The sequence below is a fragment of the Dermochelys coriacea genome, chromosome 6 (assembly GCF_009764565.3).
Source record: "Dermochelys coriacea isolate rDerCor1 chromosome 6, rDerCor1.pri.v4, whole genome shotgun sequence".
NCBI classification, from domain to species: domain Eukaryota; kingdom Metazoa; phylum Chordata; order Testudines; family Dermochelyidae; genus Dermochelys; species Dermochelys coriacea.
Window position 1 is genome coordinate 33560126 of NC_050073.1, and position 17431 is coordinate 33577556.

The 17431-nt window shown below is 37.7% G+C and overlaps 1 protein-coding gene across 2 annotated transcripts in view; it reads left to right on the forward strand.

Moving 5' to 3' along the window:
* FAR1 (fatty acyl-CoA reductase 1) overlaps window positions 1-17431 on the forward strand; it is a 74930-nt gene that overhangs the window by 32906 nt on the left and 24593 nt on the right. For both annotated transcript variants that reach the window (XM_038405582.2, XM_038405581.2), the window contains exons 3-5: window positions 6177-6352; window positions 9129-9308; window positions 16632-16809. In XM_038405582.2, the coding sequence (XP_038261510.1) occupies window positions 6177-6352; window positions 9129-9308; window positions 16632-16809 (534 nt within the window). The remainder of the gene's footprint in view (window positions 1-6176; window positions 6353-9128; window positions 9309-16631; window positions 16810-17431) is intronic.

The following is a 17431-nucleotide window of genomic DNA, read 5'->3' on the forward strand; positions in this document are numbered from 1 at the left end:
TTTGCTGGATCCCACAGGTTTGTGTTTTGGCTGTCAACTTCTGCATTCTGGAAGGCTACTAGGTACTAAACAGCCTTGGCTCCCTTGTTAATGAACTATTTTGTTAAAGAATTTCTTGTCTGGAGAAATTGGTGGCAGTAGGGAGGAATGACTGAAAGACCCTTCTTAAGGGCGCTTCCTGGACACACCTTGCTGACTATTGGCTTCCAGCCTCTCCCTGCCCCAGTACAGTTGGAGGGGTTGTGGGAAGAATCACAGGACTGGAAGGAACCTCAAGAGGTCATCTAGTCCAGTCCCCTACACTCATAGCAGGGCTAAGTATTATCTAGACCATTCTTGACAGGTGTTTGTCTAATCTGCTCTTAAAAATCTCCAATGATGCACATTCCACAAGCTCCCTAAGCAATTTATTTCAGTGCTTAACCACCCTGACAGGAAGTTTTTCATAATGTCCAACCTAAAATGCCCTTGCTGCAATTTAAAACCATTGCTTCTTGTCCTATCCTCACAGGTTATAGAGAACATTTTTTCCCCTCCTCCTTGTAACAGCCTTTTATGTACCTGAAAACTGTTGTCATATCCCCTCTGTCTTCTCTTCTCCAGACTAAACAAGCCCAATTTTTTTCAATCTTCCCTCATAAGTCATGTTTTCTAGACCTCTAATCATTTTTGTTGGTCTTCTCTGGACTTTCTCCAATTTGTCCACATCTTTCCTGAAATATGGTGCCTAGAACGGGACACAATACTCCAGTTGAGGCCTAATCAGCACAGAGTATGGAGGAAGAATTACTTCTCATGTCTTGCTTACGACACTCCTGTTAATACATCCCAGAATGATGTTTGCTTTACACTGACTCGTATTTAGATTGTGATCCACTATGACCCCCAGATCTTTCTACAGTATTCCTTTGTAGGCAGTCATTTCCCATTTTGTATGTGTGCAACTGATTGTTCCTTCCTAAGTGGAGTACTTTGCATTTGTCCTTATTGAATTTCATCCCATTTACTTCAGACCATTTCTCCAGTTTGTCCAGATCAGATCCTTTTGAATTTTAATCCTATCCTCCCAAGCACTTGAAACCCCTTCCAGCTTGGTATTGTCTGCAGACTTTAAGTATACTCTGTATGCGAAATCTAAATAATTAAGATGTTGAACAGAACTGGACTGATCCCTCTGGGACCCCACTCGATATGCTACTGATAACTACTCTCTGGGAATGGTTTTCGAACCAGTTATGCAGCCACCTTACAGTAGCTCCATCTAGGTTGTTTCCTAGTTTGTTTACGAGAAGGTCATGAGAGACAGCATCAAAAGCCTTACTAAAGTCAAGATATGCCACATCTACCACTTCCCCAACATCCACAAGACTTATTACCCTGTCAAAGAAAGTTGTTAGGTTGGTTTCACACAATTTGTTCTTGATAGTGCATGCTGATTATTGCTTATCACCTCATTATCTTCTACGTATTTGCAAATTGATTGGTTAATTATTTGCTCCAGGTACTGAAGTTAAACTGGCTGGTCTGTAATTCCCCAGGTTGTCCTTATGTCTTTAGATTGGCACTGTATTTGCCTTTTTGCAGTCCTCTGGATTCTCTCCCATCTTCCAAAGATAATCACCAATGGCTCAGATATCTCTTCAGTCAGCTCCTTGAATATTCTAGGATGTATTTCGTGAGGCCCTTGTGACTTGAAGATCTCTAACTTGTCTAATTTTTAACCTGTACTTTCCCTATTTTAGCCTTTGATCCTACCTCATTTTCATTGGCATTCACTATGTTAGATGTCCAATTGCTGCTAACTGTTTTGGTGAAAACTGCAACAAAAATGTCATTTAGCACTTCTGCCATTTCCACATAAGAACGGCCATACTGGGTCAGACCAAAGGTCCATCCAGCCCAGTATCCTGTCTACTGACAGTGGCCAATGCCAGGTGCCCCAGAGAGAGTGAACCTAACAGGTAATGATCAAGTGAACGCTCTCCTGCCATCCATCTCCATCCACAGATAAGCAGAGGCTAGGGACACCATTCCTTACCCGTCCTGGCTAATAGCCATTAATGGACTTAATCGTCATGAATTTATCCAGTTCTCTTTTAAACCCTGTTATAGATCTAGCTTTCACAACCTCCTCAGGCAAGGAGTTCCACAGGTTGACTGTGCACTGAGTGAAGAAGAACTTCCTTTTATTTGTTTTAAACCAATAATTTAATTTGGTGGCCTCTAGTTCTTGTATTATGGGAACAAGTAAATAACTCTTCCTTATTCACTTTCTTCACACCACTCATGATTTTGTATACCTCTATCATATCCCCCCTTAGTTTCCTCTTTTTCAAGCTGAAAAGTCCTAGCCTCTTTAATCTCTCCTCATATGGGACCTGTCAGGGTTCCTTCCCCACTCTGAACTCTGGGGTACAGATGTGGGGACCCGCATGCAAGACCCCTACGCTTATTTTTATCAGTTTAGGTTAAAAACTTTCCCAAGGCACAAATTCCACCTTGTCCTTGAACAGTATATTGCCACCACCAAGTGATTAAGACAAAGAATCAGGGAAAGGACAACTTGGAGTTCCTGTTCCCCCAAAAATATCCCCCCAAGCCTTTACACGCCCTTTCCTGGGGAGGCTTGAGAATAATATCCTAATCAATTGGTTACAAAGTGAACATAGACCCCAATCCCTGCATCTTTGGACACTGAAAAAAAATCAATCCATTCTTAAAAGAATTTTATATATTAAAAAAAAAAAAAAAAAAAAGAAAGAAAGAAAAGGTAAAAATCCCCTCTGTAAAATCAGGTTGGAAGATAACTTTACAGGGTAACAAAAGACGCACAAAAACACAGAGGAACCCCCTCTTGCCTTAATTTCAAAGTTACAACAAAACAGGGATAAACTTCCCTCCAGCAAAGGGAAAATTCACAAGTTGAGAAAACAAAGATGAAACTAATATGCCTTGCCTGGCTGTACTCTCAATTTCTGTAATATGAGAGACTGGTTCAGAATGGTTTGGAGGACATGGATTGATGTCTGGTCCCTCTTAATCCCAAGAGCGAACGAACACAGAACCAAAACAAAGCCTCTCTTCTCTCCCCCCTCCCACTCCCCAGATTTGAAAGTATCTTTTTGTCCCCATTGGTTCCTTTGGTCAGGTGCCAACCAGGTTATTTGAGCTTCTTAACCCCTTAAAGGTAGGGAGGAATTTTAGGCGATCCTTATGGTTATGACAGGACCTGTTCCAAATCCCTAATCATTTTAGTTGCCCTTTTCTGAACCTTTTCTAATGCCAGTGTATCTTTTTTGAGATGAGAGGACCACATCTGTACGCAGTATTCAAGATGTGGGCGTACCATGGCTTTATATAAAGGCAATAAGATATTCTCCATCTTATTCTCTCTCCCTTTTTTAATGATTCTTAATATCCCGTTTGCTTTTTTGACTGCCATTACACACTGCACCGACGTCTTCAGAGAACTATTCACGATGACTCCAAGATCTTTCTCCTGATTCCACATTTTCTGTTGTCCCCCGCCCCACATTGAGTAATGGGCTTACCCCATTGTCGTCGTCGTCGTCTTCCTTCTAATGTATTTGTAGAATGTTTTTGTTTTCTTGTTACCCTTTATGTCTTTAGCTAGTTTAATCTCATTTTGTGCCTTGGTCTTCCTAATTTTGTCCTGACATACTTGTGTTTTGTTTACATTCATCCTTTGTAATTTCATCTAGTTTCCACTTTTTGTGGGACTCTTTTGAGTTTCAGAAAATTGAAGATCTCCTGGTTAAGCCAGGGTGGTTTCTTGCCATATTTCCTATCTTTCCTACTCAGTGGGGTAGTTTGCTCTTGTGCCCTTAACATCTCTTTGAAAAGCTGCCAACTCTCCAACTGTTTTTCCCCTTAAACTTGCTTCCCAGGTAGATCTTACCTACAACTCCCTGAGATTGCTAACGTCTGCCTTTTTGAAATCCATTGTCTTTATTGTGCTGTTTTCCCTCCTACCATTCCTTAGAATCATGAGTGCTGCCATTTCATGATCACTTTCACCTCGGCTGCCTTCCACTTTCAAATTCTCAACCAGTTCTTCCCCATTTTAACTGGTTAAAGAAAACTGATTAACTATCAGTTCATGCCTTCAATGTAACAATATTGGCTTTCAGCGAACTTCTTACTCCCATTGCAGTAACTTTGAGGAAAGAAGAACCTCTGTTAAATCCAGAAGCATCAATGTTCTCAATTCCTTATGAGGATACAGGAATCAAGAGTTCAGGAGCATTTAAATCCGAGCCAGACGCTTAGCCACTTCATTGGATTTCATTTACTGTTTCAATTGCTATTTGGTTACAGAAACTAAGGAGTCTTTCCTTTTTTTTTTTAATCGTTCTTTTCAGCTTTGTTACTACCATGCACTGACCTATATAGTGGTATAGATAAAAATAGCAGTTGTATTTTAAGCTCAGAGAAGTCTGAATGACCAAATAACTTCTGATGTGTCTGTAAATGTGAGGAAATCTGCACACAGTTGTCTAGAGCAGCAGTGGGAAACCATGCAGCCCATCAGGGTAATCTGATTGCAGGCCGCGAGACATTTTGCCGACGTTGACCATCCGCAGGCATGACCCCCCGCAGCTCCGAGTGGCCTTGGTTCCTGGCTAATGGGAGCTGCGGGAAGCGGTGGGCTGCAGGGATGTGCTGGGTCCTGCTTCCCGCAGTTTCATTGGCCGGGAACCGTGGCCACTGGGAGCTGCGGGGGGTCATGCCTGCGGATGGTCAACGTCGGCAAAATCTCTCTTGGCCCACAATCAGATTACCCTGATGGGCCACAGGTTGATCACCACTGGTCTAGAGAAGTTCTTTGCTACACAGCATCTGGCATCTTTAACTCTGTTTTCCAGTAGCACTTTATATGCTCAAAAAGTAGTATTTGAACAGCATAGACATCACCATTACTTGGTTTGCAAAATTAGGTGTCTTGGGAAAGTTATGCCCCTTTTTCATGAAGCACAACCTTGAAAGCTCAGTCTTTTGAATAACGCTTTCAGTAGTAGTAGCTGTTACCTAACTGCAGGCTTCTTGCATTTTTGTTAATCTGATGTTGGACTAAAACATTTTGATATGGTGTTCTGTTCAAAGCATTGTTAATCTAAACTGAACTTCCGGTATGACTGGGATATTGACATAAACGCTAAGGTTCTGTTGTACTGATACATTAAAACATAGCATGTGGAACTTCTGTTAGTTATCCCTGTAAATTTTCTGGGCATTTAATGGTGCGGGGGGGGGAGGGAAGACAAAGATTTTGTATTTGTATGTAATACACCAACTATATGGTGGTAATCCATGTGATAAAATACAGATGTGATGAACACATTTATCGTACCTCTCTAACAGCGTCATTTTTTCATCTTCCTACTAAATTGTTTTTCCTGGGATTTACTCTGACATTCCAACCCACTGAGCAATCTTAAATCCTCCCGTCTCTTTTGAAACTACCTGCAAGAGAAGTGGGGGTTTTATTCATTCATTCTCTATTGTGAAACTCCCCAGAATGACACCTGGTTTAAACCCATGGCGTGTGTTCATTCTTGGGTCAGCAACACATCTTCTAGACCTAAATGTCATGGAATTAAAGACTGATATCTGGAATCCTGCAGGTCTAGAAATGAGAGTATTCTACGTGGAAGATAGGGTAAAATGTTTTTTGCTTTTTAGCCTTGAATGGGCCAGAGATGATAGACTGTAAGTTGATTACAGCTACTGAAGTTAATTTTTAAATGCTTTCCATGGCTCTGCTGGAGTCCTGAGCATTTGGACTTGTGGGAGCTTAAGGAATTTAGCTTTACGGACAAGAAAAGTAGTTCCAATAAATAAAGTTTAAGGGGGGGGGAAGGGAAGCATCATGCATGTTCAGCTTTATCATTAACTTGGAATGACCTGCATAATTCACTGGCTGCTTTGCCAGTCAAATAACTTTCCCATCCCAACTCATGCTGATATGTGATATGAAATTTTACAATTATATTTTTTAATATCCATTATGTTTGAGGAAGTATAACTCCATGTTATAGCCAGAAAATATTGTTTTAGTTAATTACCCCTTCTGCTACAATAAAAAAAAAATTAAAGTGCTCACTTCTGAAATCATTATGTGAATTTTATTTTTAGTCCTGATTTTCTTTTGACAGCTCTTTGACAGGTTAAGAGATGAACAGCCTGAATTTAAAGAGAAAATAATAGCAGTTACTAGTGAACTTACGAAGTCTGAACTGGACCTTAGTGAGGAGGACAAAGAAAAGCTCATAGACTGCATTAATATTGTATTCCATTGTGCTGCTACAGTCAGATTTAACGAAACACTGAGGTGAGTATAAAGCTTAATACAAAGAAAACTTGTTTTTTCCTGAGTTTTATTTTGTGTGTTTGGCATCACTCCATATGGGGTCAATTTCATTTTTTCCTCTGTATAAGGAAACTCCCCAAGAAAGTGTTTTTTGTTTTTGTTTTTTTTAACCCTTAGAATTTCAAGGATGAGTATAAAGGGCCATTGTTAGGGAAAGACCAATATGAAGATTGTGTCAAGCCCCAGGCTTGGTACAGGGATAAGAAAGTTAAGTAATGTTGCTGCTTATACTGGTCTTGGCACCTTCATGTGTCTTGTGAGCTCCTGCTGTGATGGCCCGTAATGAGTCTAGCTGATGGGTGATAAATGGATGTGGATGGGCTAGAGCAAGATGCACCTGGCTCAGCAGTTGAGCTGAACCACTACCCATTTTAAGAACCAGGTAATGAAAAGAGTGAGTGTGTATATGTAATTTCATGGTCAGCCTTTTTGGAAGGTAAGAGTGTATTGAGAACAAAAATGCTCTCATCCTCAAGGTGTGGGGATAAAATTCTAGCTCTTGCTTCTTCACCTGACAGTGGGGGTCAGAGAATCAAATAGATGCTAAGGGAGGGTTCAGGGGAAGAGAAGATGTGTGGTGAGGTAGAAGAAGAAAGTAATGGCAGAGGGGTAGAAATACAGATTAGAGGAAGTGTGGGGAGAAATAAGAGAAATAAAAAGGGGAAGAGGAGAAAACTACTAGGAAGGTTTCTAAAGAGATTAGATTGAGGGAAAACTACTGAAAGCTTAAGGAGAAGACTTTTGTTGAAGAAAAGGACTAACAAAAGCAAAGGAGATAAAGTAAGCTTTGGTATATCCATTTTTAATAGAATTTTTTTAATGTTGAAATGTTACAGTACATTTTTGACTTTGTTAGGAAAAGATTGCTACGAGATCTCTTTTCAGGAAGGAGGAGGGAAAGAAACTTGGCTGTATAAGAGTGAAAGGCAGGGTTAGGAAACCCTAATTTCTGAGTCCCTGCAAATACTGATCATGGCCCTCTGGGAATGCTACATGATGAAAATGAGCAAACCCCCTTTTTTAATACTTCTCACAAATTCTTGTAATTAGGCCATTGCCTTGTGTCTCCAATGTAGGAATTAGCTAAAGAGCTAGGTTTACAGAGGCCTTCAGTAGTGAAAAATCCTTCTAAAGTGGGGACATAATGCCTCAAGCCTCCTGTAATTTCCACTCTGCTGGCAGTTCTGGAATCCCCTGAAGCAGAACACAAGTGGGTGGGGCTGGCTGGGAAGGGCAACTGGAAATGTGCTGAACTGGCATTTCTCTTGGGCAGTCTTCGCTGACGATCCCCCTAAGAAGCCCTTGGTCAGAACTTAATTCCCTGCTGTTGAATCTCTGCCTCATCTCTCTCCTGCACCCAGAGAGTTGACTCAAGCTCAAAGTATTCAACTTCTGAACTTAAACAGGCACAGAACATATTTGGACTTTGTTTCAGAACTTTTTCCATTTCCTAAGTTAGAAATGCAGAGAATTTTTCATGTGCCAATTCTTTTGGTCTTTTGAAAGAGCTGAAGATTGAAGCCAAAATAGGTTATGAAAAAATTTTAATACTTTTTTTTAATACTAGTTAACATTTTGTAAAATGATTGTGCTTTTGCTGCAATGGGGTGGGGCTTGTTTGAAAAATTGGTATGAGATTACTGAAAAACTGTCATCTCTGTGTAACTCTACTTGCGTTAAAGCAAAAAAAAAAACCCTCAAAAACTTGCATTCAATGTTAATATAGCACTTTATCCCAACAAAATTTTGATAACATTACAAATAGTCCTCCAGTATTACTGAAATGCCACTAGCTCAGGGGAAGAAGGCAACAGCCCATAGTAATATAATAGAACTGGAAAGAATATCTTGCTTATGTGAAATTTTATAGGTGAAATTTGTGTGTCCAGAAAGTCACAGCCCAGACCAAGCTAAATTAAAGTTGGATTCATCCCTAGTTTTTCAGAAAGTGACATGGAAATTTTAATGACAAGAAGCAATCAAGATGTTGGTATCTTTGATTGCCTTCCTTCTATACAAGACCCCCTTAACTAGCATAATGCCCATCCTTCCTCCCCTTCCCCTCCTCTCCCCCCATATCTGGTTATTACCTGAGCACTGACTCAGAAGGGAGAATATCACCTATTGACTTGCCAACATGAAGTCTTTGGAGACCTCCCACTGAAGTATTGACCAGGGCAGATCTTGCTCAGCTTGATGTGTTGACTGCCTGATGTTGATGGCTCTGCAGGTTTATACATGAATATCTTTTGATACTGGGTTAGACACGTTGTGTGAGGGTCAGAAGTGCAGAAAGCAAGAGAGCCTAGAAATTATAGATTGTCATGTAAACATTTTTCACTCCCTTGTTTTTAGTTGAGAAGGATTTTATTTTAGGAAAATAAAGACTTTTGTAACTTGACTAGGGTGTATGCCATGTAAGCCGAGGAATGTTTTTTAGATGGTACATAGGGATAGGACTAGAAACAGTGGCATGAAATTATTGAAAACTAGACTGAGTATTAAGAACCTTCCATATTATGGTTTCTAAGACTGTGGAACAGTTTTACAAAGAAAGTGGTGCAAGCCATTACTAGGGACACCTAAAAATCGACCAGACAAAATATGGGGAAAATGTTACAAGTCTGCCTTGGTAGGGGGATTTGAATTGAGGACCACATGGGACTTTTCACCTCAATTTATGATTCTCTGACCAGCTTACTCTTACTCATCTTCATTTGTTTATTTTCTTCAACAGAGATGCTGTTCAGTTAAATGTGATTGCCACACAACAGCTTGTCATCTTGGCCCAGCGAATGAAGAATTTGGAGGTGTTCATGCATGTTTCAACAGCATACGCTTATTGCAATCGAAAGCACATTGAAGAAATCATATATCCACCCCCTGTTGACCCCAAGAAACTGATAGGTTCTTTAGAGTATGTTTTGAATCTTTATAGCTTTTCTTGACTAATCCACACCCACTTGCTGTAGTCTTCTCCAATACTATTACACATTGATAAAAGGCTTTAAAAAGCATAATATAAAAAAACTACACACATGGGTGAGGCAATTATCTCCATTTTACAGATGAGGAAACTAAGGTATAGGAAGGTTGTGACTTATTTTAGGTCACTTACTCAAGAATAAAGATAAATGTCTGCTCTGTTTTTCCATACAGAGTACTACCTCCTTGAAGCCAAATGATAAATATTCAATATATCAAACTAAACCTATAATTAGATGCCAAAAGTTAAAACCCCCTCAAGCACTGGCAACCCTATAAAACTTCCTCAAGCAACTCTAATAAATAGTGTCTATTATTTAGCAATTCAATATGAAGTTAAATGTTTATACTGTAGCATATAAAAATAAAATATAGCAAAACTTCAAACCAAACAAATCTTTGTTTTCCTAAAGTATTCTAAAGTTGCTGGTTTTAAATTCAGTTTCTGATTCACTAAAGCATAATCTCTTTAAAAGAAATTGAAGAGTAATATTTTTATTTTTGTGTTTGAAATAGGAGTAGTTTAAAAAAAAAAATCAAATTTGGACTCAAGAATTGAACCTGGATTCAAAACACTGCATTAGAGTAAGAATAGTCTGTAGAAGCAAACTTTTTGTTTGCAGACTGCTTGGCCATGAATGGTGGTGGTGATGGCCGATGGAGACTGCAAAGGATGGGTAACCTCTTGCTCCTTGCATTAGAACATTCTTGATGTATTGCATTGCACGATTGTATTGCATGATTGCATTCTTGATGTCAGAAATAGCCAGAACTAAACTTGCTGTTTTTCTGACTCCTGTGAGGGGATATCTCCAGAGCAGACAGAGCCCCCTTCCAACTGTGAAAGTACAATACACTTCCTGCCCAACAAACATCAATGAATACAACAAAACTATATGAAGGGTAAATTCTCTCTATGACTAAGATGTGTGGTATAGTTGTGGCAAATACAGTAATGTTTGAGTCCTAGGATCAAGTAGGAAAAGCAATAAACAAGCCAAAATTAGCTGCCCATCTATAAGACGCACAAAAGATTTCATTTGGCCAACTGTAACTAGTCCTAGGTTCTGGTGACTTAATCTTCTGGTGCTGCTGCAGAGGATAGGCAAAAAGCATAAGTGAGTTGGAATAAAACGTAAGGTAAGTAAGTTTTAGTAGCCTTGATTTCAGTAGGGAAGAAAAGAGAATCTGATTCTAGTAAAGAGAATAAAGAATACCCATGGATAGTAATTAAAGGGACACCAGTGTAATAAATTTCACAACGGTGTAATTTTTGCAGTAATTAACCTCAGATTACTGTAACAAATATTGAAGATAAATGTGTTTTTTCTTGTCCATTTTTCACTGTTTTACTTCTACAATAAATGTAGGTCCAAAAAGATTTCAAGTTGATATCTTTCCTCAGAGTAATTTCAAGTACTATAACTGCCCTTGTTTCCCCCTAACAATTTTTGTGGCAATTTTTCTCATTAAGGTGACTGTCCAAATTTATTTTTTGGTTAGGTTCTAATTAATTGGATCTCAACTTGATCTCATAAATGTAAGGTGGAGGATGATTGTGGGTAGAATATGAGCCTTTCAAAAAGGCTGTCTTTGTTATGGCAGAGGTAATAGAAATAAATAGTCTAGTGTAGAAAAACTTTTTTCACAGGAAGACATTTGCAATTTTTCTTATTTTGGAACATTAAGAAGCACTTGTAGAAATTCTTTTTTTTTATTAATCTGGAGGCATGGGTTAATTGTGCTGGGAATACTTCATAGACAAAGAAAGTTAGGGGTTGGGTAGTCTGTTTAGCACATGATTGAAAGGCCATTGGATCAGAGTTCAGACAAGCATGCACTTAAATAAAGAAATAAGACACTGCTTTCTACTGGAGCTTTGCTGGATTTTGTCCAAGTAACTAGAAGCCTGGGTAATGAAAGATTGTGAATCCTTTGTGAAGTAAATTGATTGCATGCATTATTGGGCTAATCTGAAGCTACAGATAAAAGTACTATGTATTAATCCAATAACATAAGGACAGACAGGATATGGTTAGAGTTATGAAGCTAGAAACTTAGCTTTACCAATTAGGAAAAATTAAATATATCTAAATGATCACTGTACTCTCTTTGCACTAACTTCCTCTGTAAAATAAGAATCTTGAAATGAGTTTAATCCTCATATCAGTTTATAGAAGTTGATTATTTGGGAGCTTCCAAATGGCAGTGTAGAATTACTTTTTAAAAATTTTATAACTGCCTATACAGGGGAAAAAGGTGTTGGGCTGGTGAGAATCTAGCATGTAACTAATTTAATGTGTGAAAAACTTGGCAAAACTAAAAGCTGGTTGAGGTGGAGGAAAGACTTTTTTTTTTTTTTTTTGGATAGCTGATAAAGAAGGGTCTTGTGTAAAGCAACATATGTCGTGGCATCACAAGTGGCTGCATAATTAGTATTAACAACAGTTGTCAAGATGTTGTATAAATCTTTTTTCCTTAAGACCCAAACCATGGGTCTTTAATGCCCAGGTAAAATAGATAAGACCTCAGTGTTAAGTTATCATGGAAAAGTCCTCTATAAAACACATTTTAATGATACTGCATTATCTATCTTAAAGAATTAAGGCCTGAATTGAATTTGATGTAGTTTATTTAATAAACAATTTAAAAAATGTTTGTGCATTTTATTTAATTTCACTTTCTATCCAAATGGAGTTTGACACAAGTCAGGAGTTTATTTAAAGAAATTGAGTTACTAGAAAATGGTGAATGATGCATTTCTTAATATAATAAAATAAAGTAAAAATTAAGACAGACTAAATATGTTAGCCTATATAATTGCTTAAAATGTGCAGTTAAATATAGTGTGTCCTCCTGGTAATCAAAAAGAAGCAATTTTTTTTAAAGACTATAGTTAATTGCAGATAGTTAATAGTGAATAGTTAATTCATTTTAATGATTACCAATCGGGAGACTAAACTTTCTTTTAGGGTAAATAACTAAAAATTCAAATGCAAAACCAGATTAAAATCAATTTTAAATCAAGGTTTTCTACTTCCTGATTTAAATCATAATTAAAATTGGTGACTTACGTCACTTTAATTTTAAATCCTTTCACCCTGTGTAGAAATGCATATCAAAATGAATACTGTGTGCATTTGGTACTTGTTCTAATAAGTAACTCCCTTCATTTTTAATGTTAGAGTTAGGTAATCCTGCTGCCATGTGTCACTCTGTATAAAGAGGAGTTATTCCAATGTTTCTCAGACTGGTACTCAGAAGCTTAGAAATAAGTAACTCTCAGCATGACAGCTATTTAAATGTGGAAGTAATTCAGCATCCTCTTGATGTTTTAGATGTTGGGACTATGTAAATAAAAACTTTGTGTAAAATACAATAGAAATGTATGTTACAATGAAGTGCATGTTACATTCTACCAACTGCCACAACCCCTGGTTTTGTTGGAACCTAACAACTTGATGATACTAAGCCAGCACAAGTGTCACACAATCTCTGGTCTTTTTTTGATGTGTGACTCTTTTGGAAAATATCTGGAATACTCGCATCAAATGGATTAGATCAGATTACCATTTGGGCTTTATAGCACATGCATATGTGCTCTTCAGATAATGTTAGGGTGCAATCAACAGGAACTATAGGTAGGTATGTTAGAGAACAATTTATCCCTTTCTTTGTTTGGCACCCAGAACAAGATACTTAGTTAACAGCACACTTATAAATCTATAACTAGTTATGGGAGTAATATATTGATTGAAAATGGATCATGTTTTTCAGAAATGCAGATCCAGAAACCAATTCCTTTACTATTACTGGGGTATTGTTGGTAGAGGACGACTCGGTGTAATTTCCGCTGGTCTGCTACTGCATAGAAACACTATCTGAAAACCTGGATAATTGTCTGCAGAATTCAGCTGAAGAACAAACTTGGGGATGTGGAGAAAAGCACTGGGGGGCTTTGAAAAAGAGAAAAGGATATGGGGTCATTTGACTGGCAGTGCAACATGCTCTCCTGTGCATGCACACTGCAAATGTGCTCTAGTGGGTGTGGCTAAAGGAGCAAGTGGCTTTTTGAAGGCTGCTTGAATCTATAGCAGGCACTAATGTGGGTACAGGAGTAGTTCATGTAAATTGGGCTGCAAGTGAAGGCAGCAACCAGGGAACCTGCAGCACTCAGTGACTATAAGAACACAACAGCCTCACTGAGATAGTCCTGGTTCAAACAGTGTGTGGCCTACTAGTGAGTGGGAAACAGAAGTGGAGCCACAAAACAACATAGGAAAAGATATCAAGGTTGGTTCTTTAAAAAAAACAAAAAACCTAAATAGGTGCTAAACAAATAAGATGGACAGAAAATGGACCAAAAAACATTGGCAGCCATTGTTCCGTGACATGGTGCCTAGAAACATCCATCCAAAACATCTGTAAGCAGGGGATGGGGCTGTGAACTACCTGTTATCAAGCCTGTGCTACCATAATTTCCCTTGTGGTTTTCTCTCCAGGTCCCTCCCATGAAGGAAGGGTGGTTTTACATTTTTGCAGGATGCTGTTAAAAGTGCAAGAACCTTCAGGACTAGGTTAAGTTTAAAAAACAGGAGGCATTCGGATGAAGTAAAGAGTTAGAAAATAAGGATGAAATTTACCTGATGTGTATGCAGCTCTCATTAAATATATTGCGGGTTTGCATGTGTACATGGCAAGGCAGAATTTGGGTCCAAGTGTGGCGGGATTGCTACCTGTTCAGTGCTCTCTGCAAAGACGAGCTGGAGAGGACTGCATATGAAAGCATGGGAAGAGCTCTTTATGGGCTAAACTAAGTTGTAATTACTATAAATTTCTGACCCGCACCTTGAAAAACATTTAAAATGCATCAAATTAGGTTCCCTTTAGATTGCTTTACTTTTTTTAACCCTCTAAATCCAGGCCAACCTACCAAAGTGTTAATTACATACACCCTTTCACATCATATCTGGATTTGGCTCACTAAATGTAAGAGGACCTAAATTGTAACTAATACTAAGGAGCCAGAAGAGAAGGGTAAAGCAAGAGGAGTGTGTACAGACAAGGCCTTAAACACCTTTTTTCCTAATCTAAAGAGAGTGTTCAATGTTTTAAGTGCTGTTTAAAATGTGCTGTGGCCTTTTTTTTATTCTGTGGTCCCTTCTCTGGCTCAAAATTTATGAAAAACCTGGTATAAACAGTTTAATAACCTTTTTAAAAACATGTTAGCTGGTTATGGTCTCCACTGATTTTTCCAATACTAGCTGATTCTTAAAGGCGTTAACATTTGTTTTTAATAGATACTAATGTATTCAGCAAGTCTAGACAAGGTGTAAGAAGTGGTCTATTTCAGTTTTCACCTTCTAGATGTTTAGTATGTAACTTAAACCATTTTAGGCTCCCTTGTAAGGTGATCTAACTAGGTGTAAGCAAGCTGTCAGCCTGGTCTACACACACACAATTTCACTGGTTTAAATAAAGGTGTCACTTCTTAAATTTTTTACTTTAAAAAAAAATTGATTTAAGTTAAACGGCTTATACTTCTGTGTGCAGACAAGCCTTCATTATACACCACCTAACATGACTTTTCTCAATTTCACCCTATACCTATAGGAGGGTTTTTCACATTGCTCACTGTGTTAGATTTTCCAAATATGTTTAACATCATCTTGGAAGAGCCAAGAAAATTGGGAAATGACTTAACATATATAGCTGGCATGTAGCAGAAAATGTAAATGAGAAAGGGGGTAGGCAGAAAAATAAGTGGCAATATAAAATCTTGAAGATGGCAGTCTCATCATTAGCCATAACTAATGGACCAAGTCCACTAATTGTGTATCAAATATGCACTCTACTCCCCTTACTACTTTTTTTAAATATGGTATGAATTAAAGCACTACAGAAAAATGGGGGAGAGTGAATTGTGAATTGATACGTATTAAAAAGTACGTTTTGCTTTTAGTTTAAACCAAGTTTCCAAGCAGTTCTGGGATTTTACTGGATATTTATTTTAGCCTATCAATCTTTGTGTTGCAGTTGAATTATAAACTTCTGGAAATGTGGTGGTGTGCAGTACATTCAGTTGTGGGTTTTCTTGTGCAGTGATCTGTTGCTTTTGAGAATCTTTATTGATCTGAGTTCAATTTGTATTCATTTTCTTCTCTTTATAGTGCCGTTTAATAAAAATTCCTGTAAATTCTTCCTCCTTCAAAAATAATCCTTCAGATTTTTAACTCAATTCATAAAATAAACTTTAATTTCTAGAGCACATTGCAATGTTTCTAAACATCATGGGGTTGATCTGTATATGAAAACTTTAACCAGAATAACTAAATAACTTACACCAGTGCAAGCCCTTATTTTTAGATACACTTGCAGGTTTAAATTATGCTTGTACCAGTGTTGCTTTGGGATAAGTGATTTTTTTTTTTAAAATCTGTTTTAAGTGTAGTGGGTTGGATATCAATTTAGCCTTATTGGTGCAAGATTTCTAATATATACGAGCCCTTAGTTTCCTGAAATTGACATCAAACTCTTCTTTCAGTACACTTTACTTACCTCCAGTCTGAGAGAGCTGTTTGTTAAACAGAGTGAGCATTAAGGGCTAAATACTGATATTGTTCAACTCTGTTATTTTTTGCTTCTAATGAGATCAGGCTTTGGCTTCTAAATAAAGGAAACTGTTTCTCATAAGTGAAATCTGAGGGAGTTGTACAGATTGCAGAACTGAGCTTGGTGTAAATTATCTGCAGAACATCACTACTGTACAACCTACATATATGTGCTTGCATACCAGTGTCAAAAGTTCTGATTTATCTGAGGACTGATTTTTCTGAAGTGCTACACTTGTTAGTTTTAGTGGAAATTGGTGCTAAGCATTTCTGAAAATCAGGCTATTGGGTTTTAAAATTCATTGGGTTCATTGGGATGATCTGGTATTGGTCACTAGGGCTGTTACAGAGCTTTGAAGTGGTAGTATTAAATTACTTCAAAGCTTTGCCTAATACAATTTGAAAAACTTACCAGTAAACACTACAGCAGAATTCCTTGCCTGTGTTTATGCCATTCTTTGTCCACATTGCTTCTAGTGGAACTATACAGCTTCAATTTCTTATGATTGTTTTGAAATAAATGAGGCAGTCATAAGCATTTTTCTTGATAAGCTTGTTTTTAATTTCTCTGCTTTCTTTCAGACTTATGTACTCCTTTAAGTGAACTGTACAGTAATTAAGTCTTTGTTCTTTTGATTCTTTAGGTGGATGGATGATGGTCTAGTGAAGGACATTACTCCAAAACTGATAGGAGACAGGCCTAATACTTACACATATACAAAAGCCTTAGCAGAATATGTTGTGCAGCAGGAAGGTGCAAAATTAAATATAGCCATTATACGGCCGTCAATTGTTGGTGCCAGCTGGAAGGAGCCTTTCCCTGTAAGTTTTTTTTTTTTTTTTTTTTTTTTTTTTTTTTTTTTTTAAGCCTCCCACTGAATATTCTACAGTCCATATGTTTCTTGACCTGTAACGTATGCATGCATCCTTGATAGCCTATATTGCTAGGGATCTAGTTCAGAAGTCCATAGAAATCGGAGTTGAAACTTAGTCACTTGTGGATAGCAAACTGAGTTATAAAACTGCCTCATTTGGCTGACAACTTTTATGTGTAGTTTTTGTGTAAGAAAGTCATAAATTTAAAGGATAAATTACTCTTACCTCTGGATTTGTATGGGCCTATCAAGCGATTTAAGAATATTTTTGTTAAAACACAGGAAGAGTATGTTTAGTTAGAGCTACTAGAGTGAATATAATGCTGTCCTAAAGTGATATTTTTCATTAATACACATATATTTTACACACTTAACTCATCTAAAGCTTTTTCTGATAAGGAAACTAAATGGTGTAGCCTTGAGGAAAGTAATTTTGACTTCAGTGACCTTCTGTGTATCTATAAAGAACTGTAGTTTCTCTCATCAGTTAGTTCCCATGTCTTCTAAGTGACTAAAACACATGCAAGACTAAAATCTGGATTTTTTTTTTCTTTGCCACATTTGTGCTT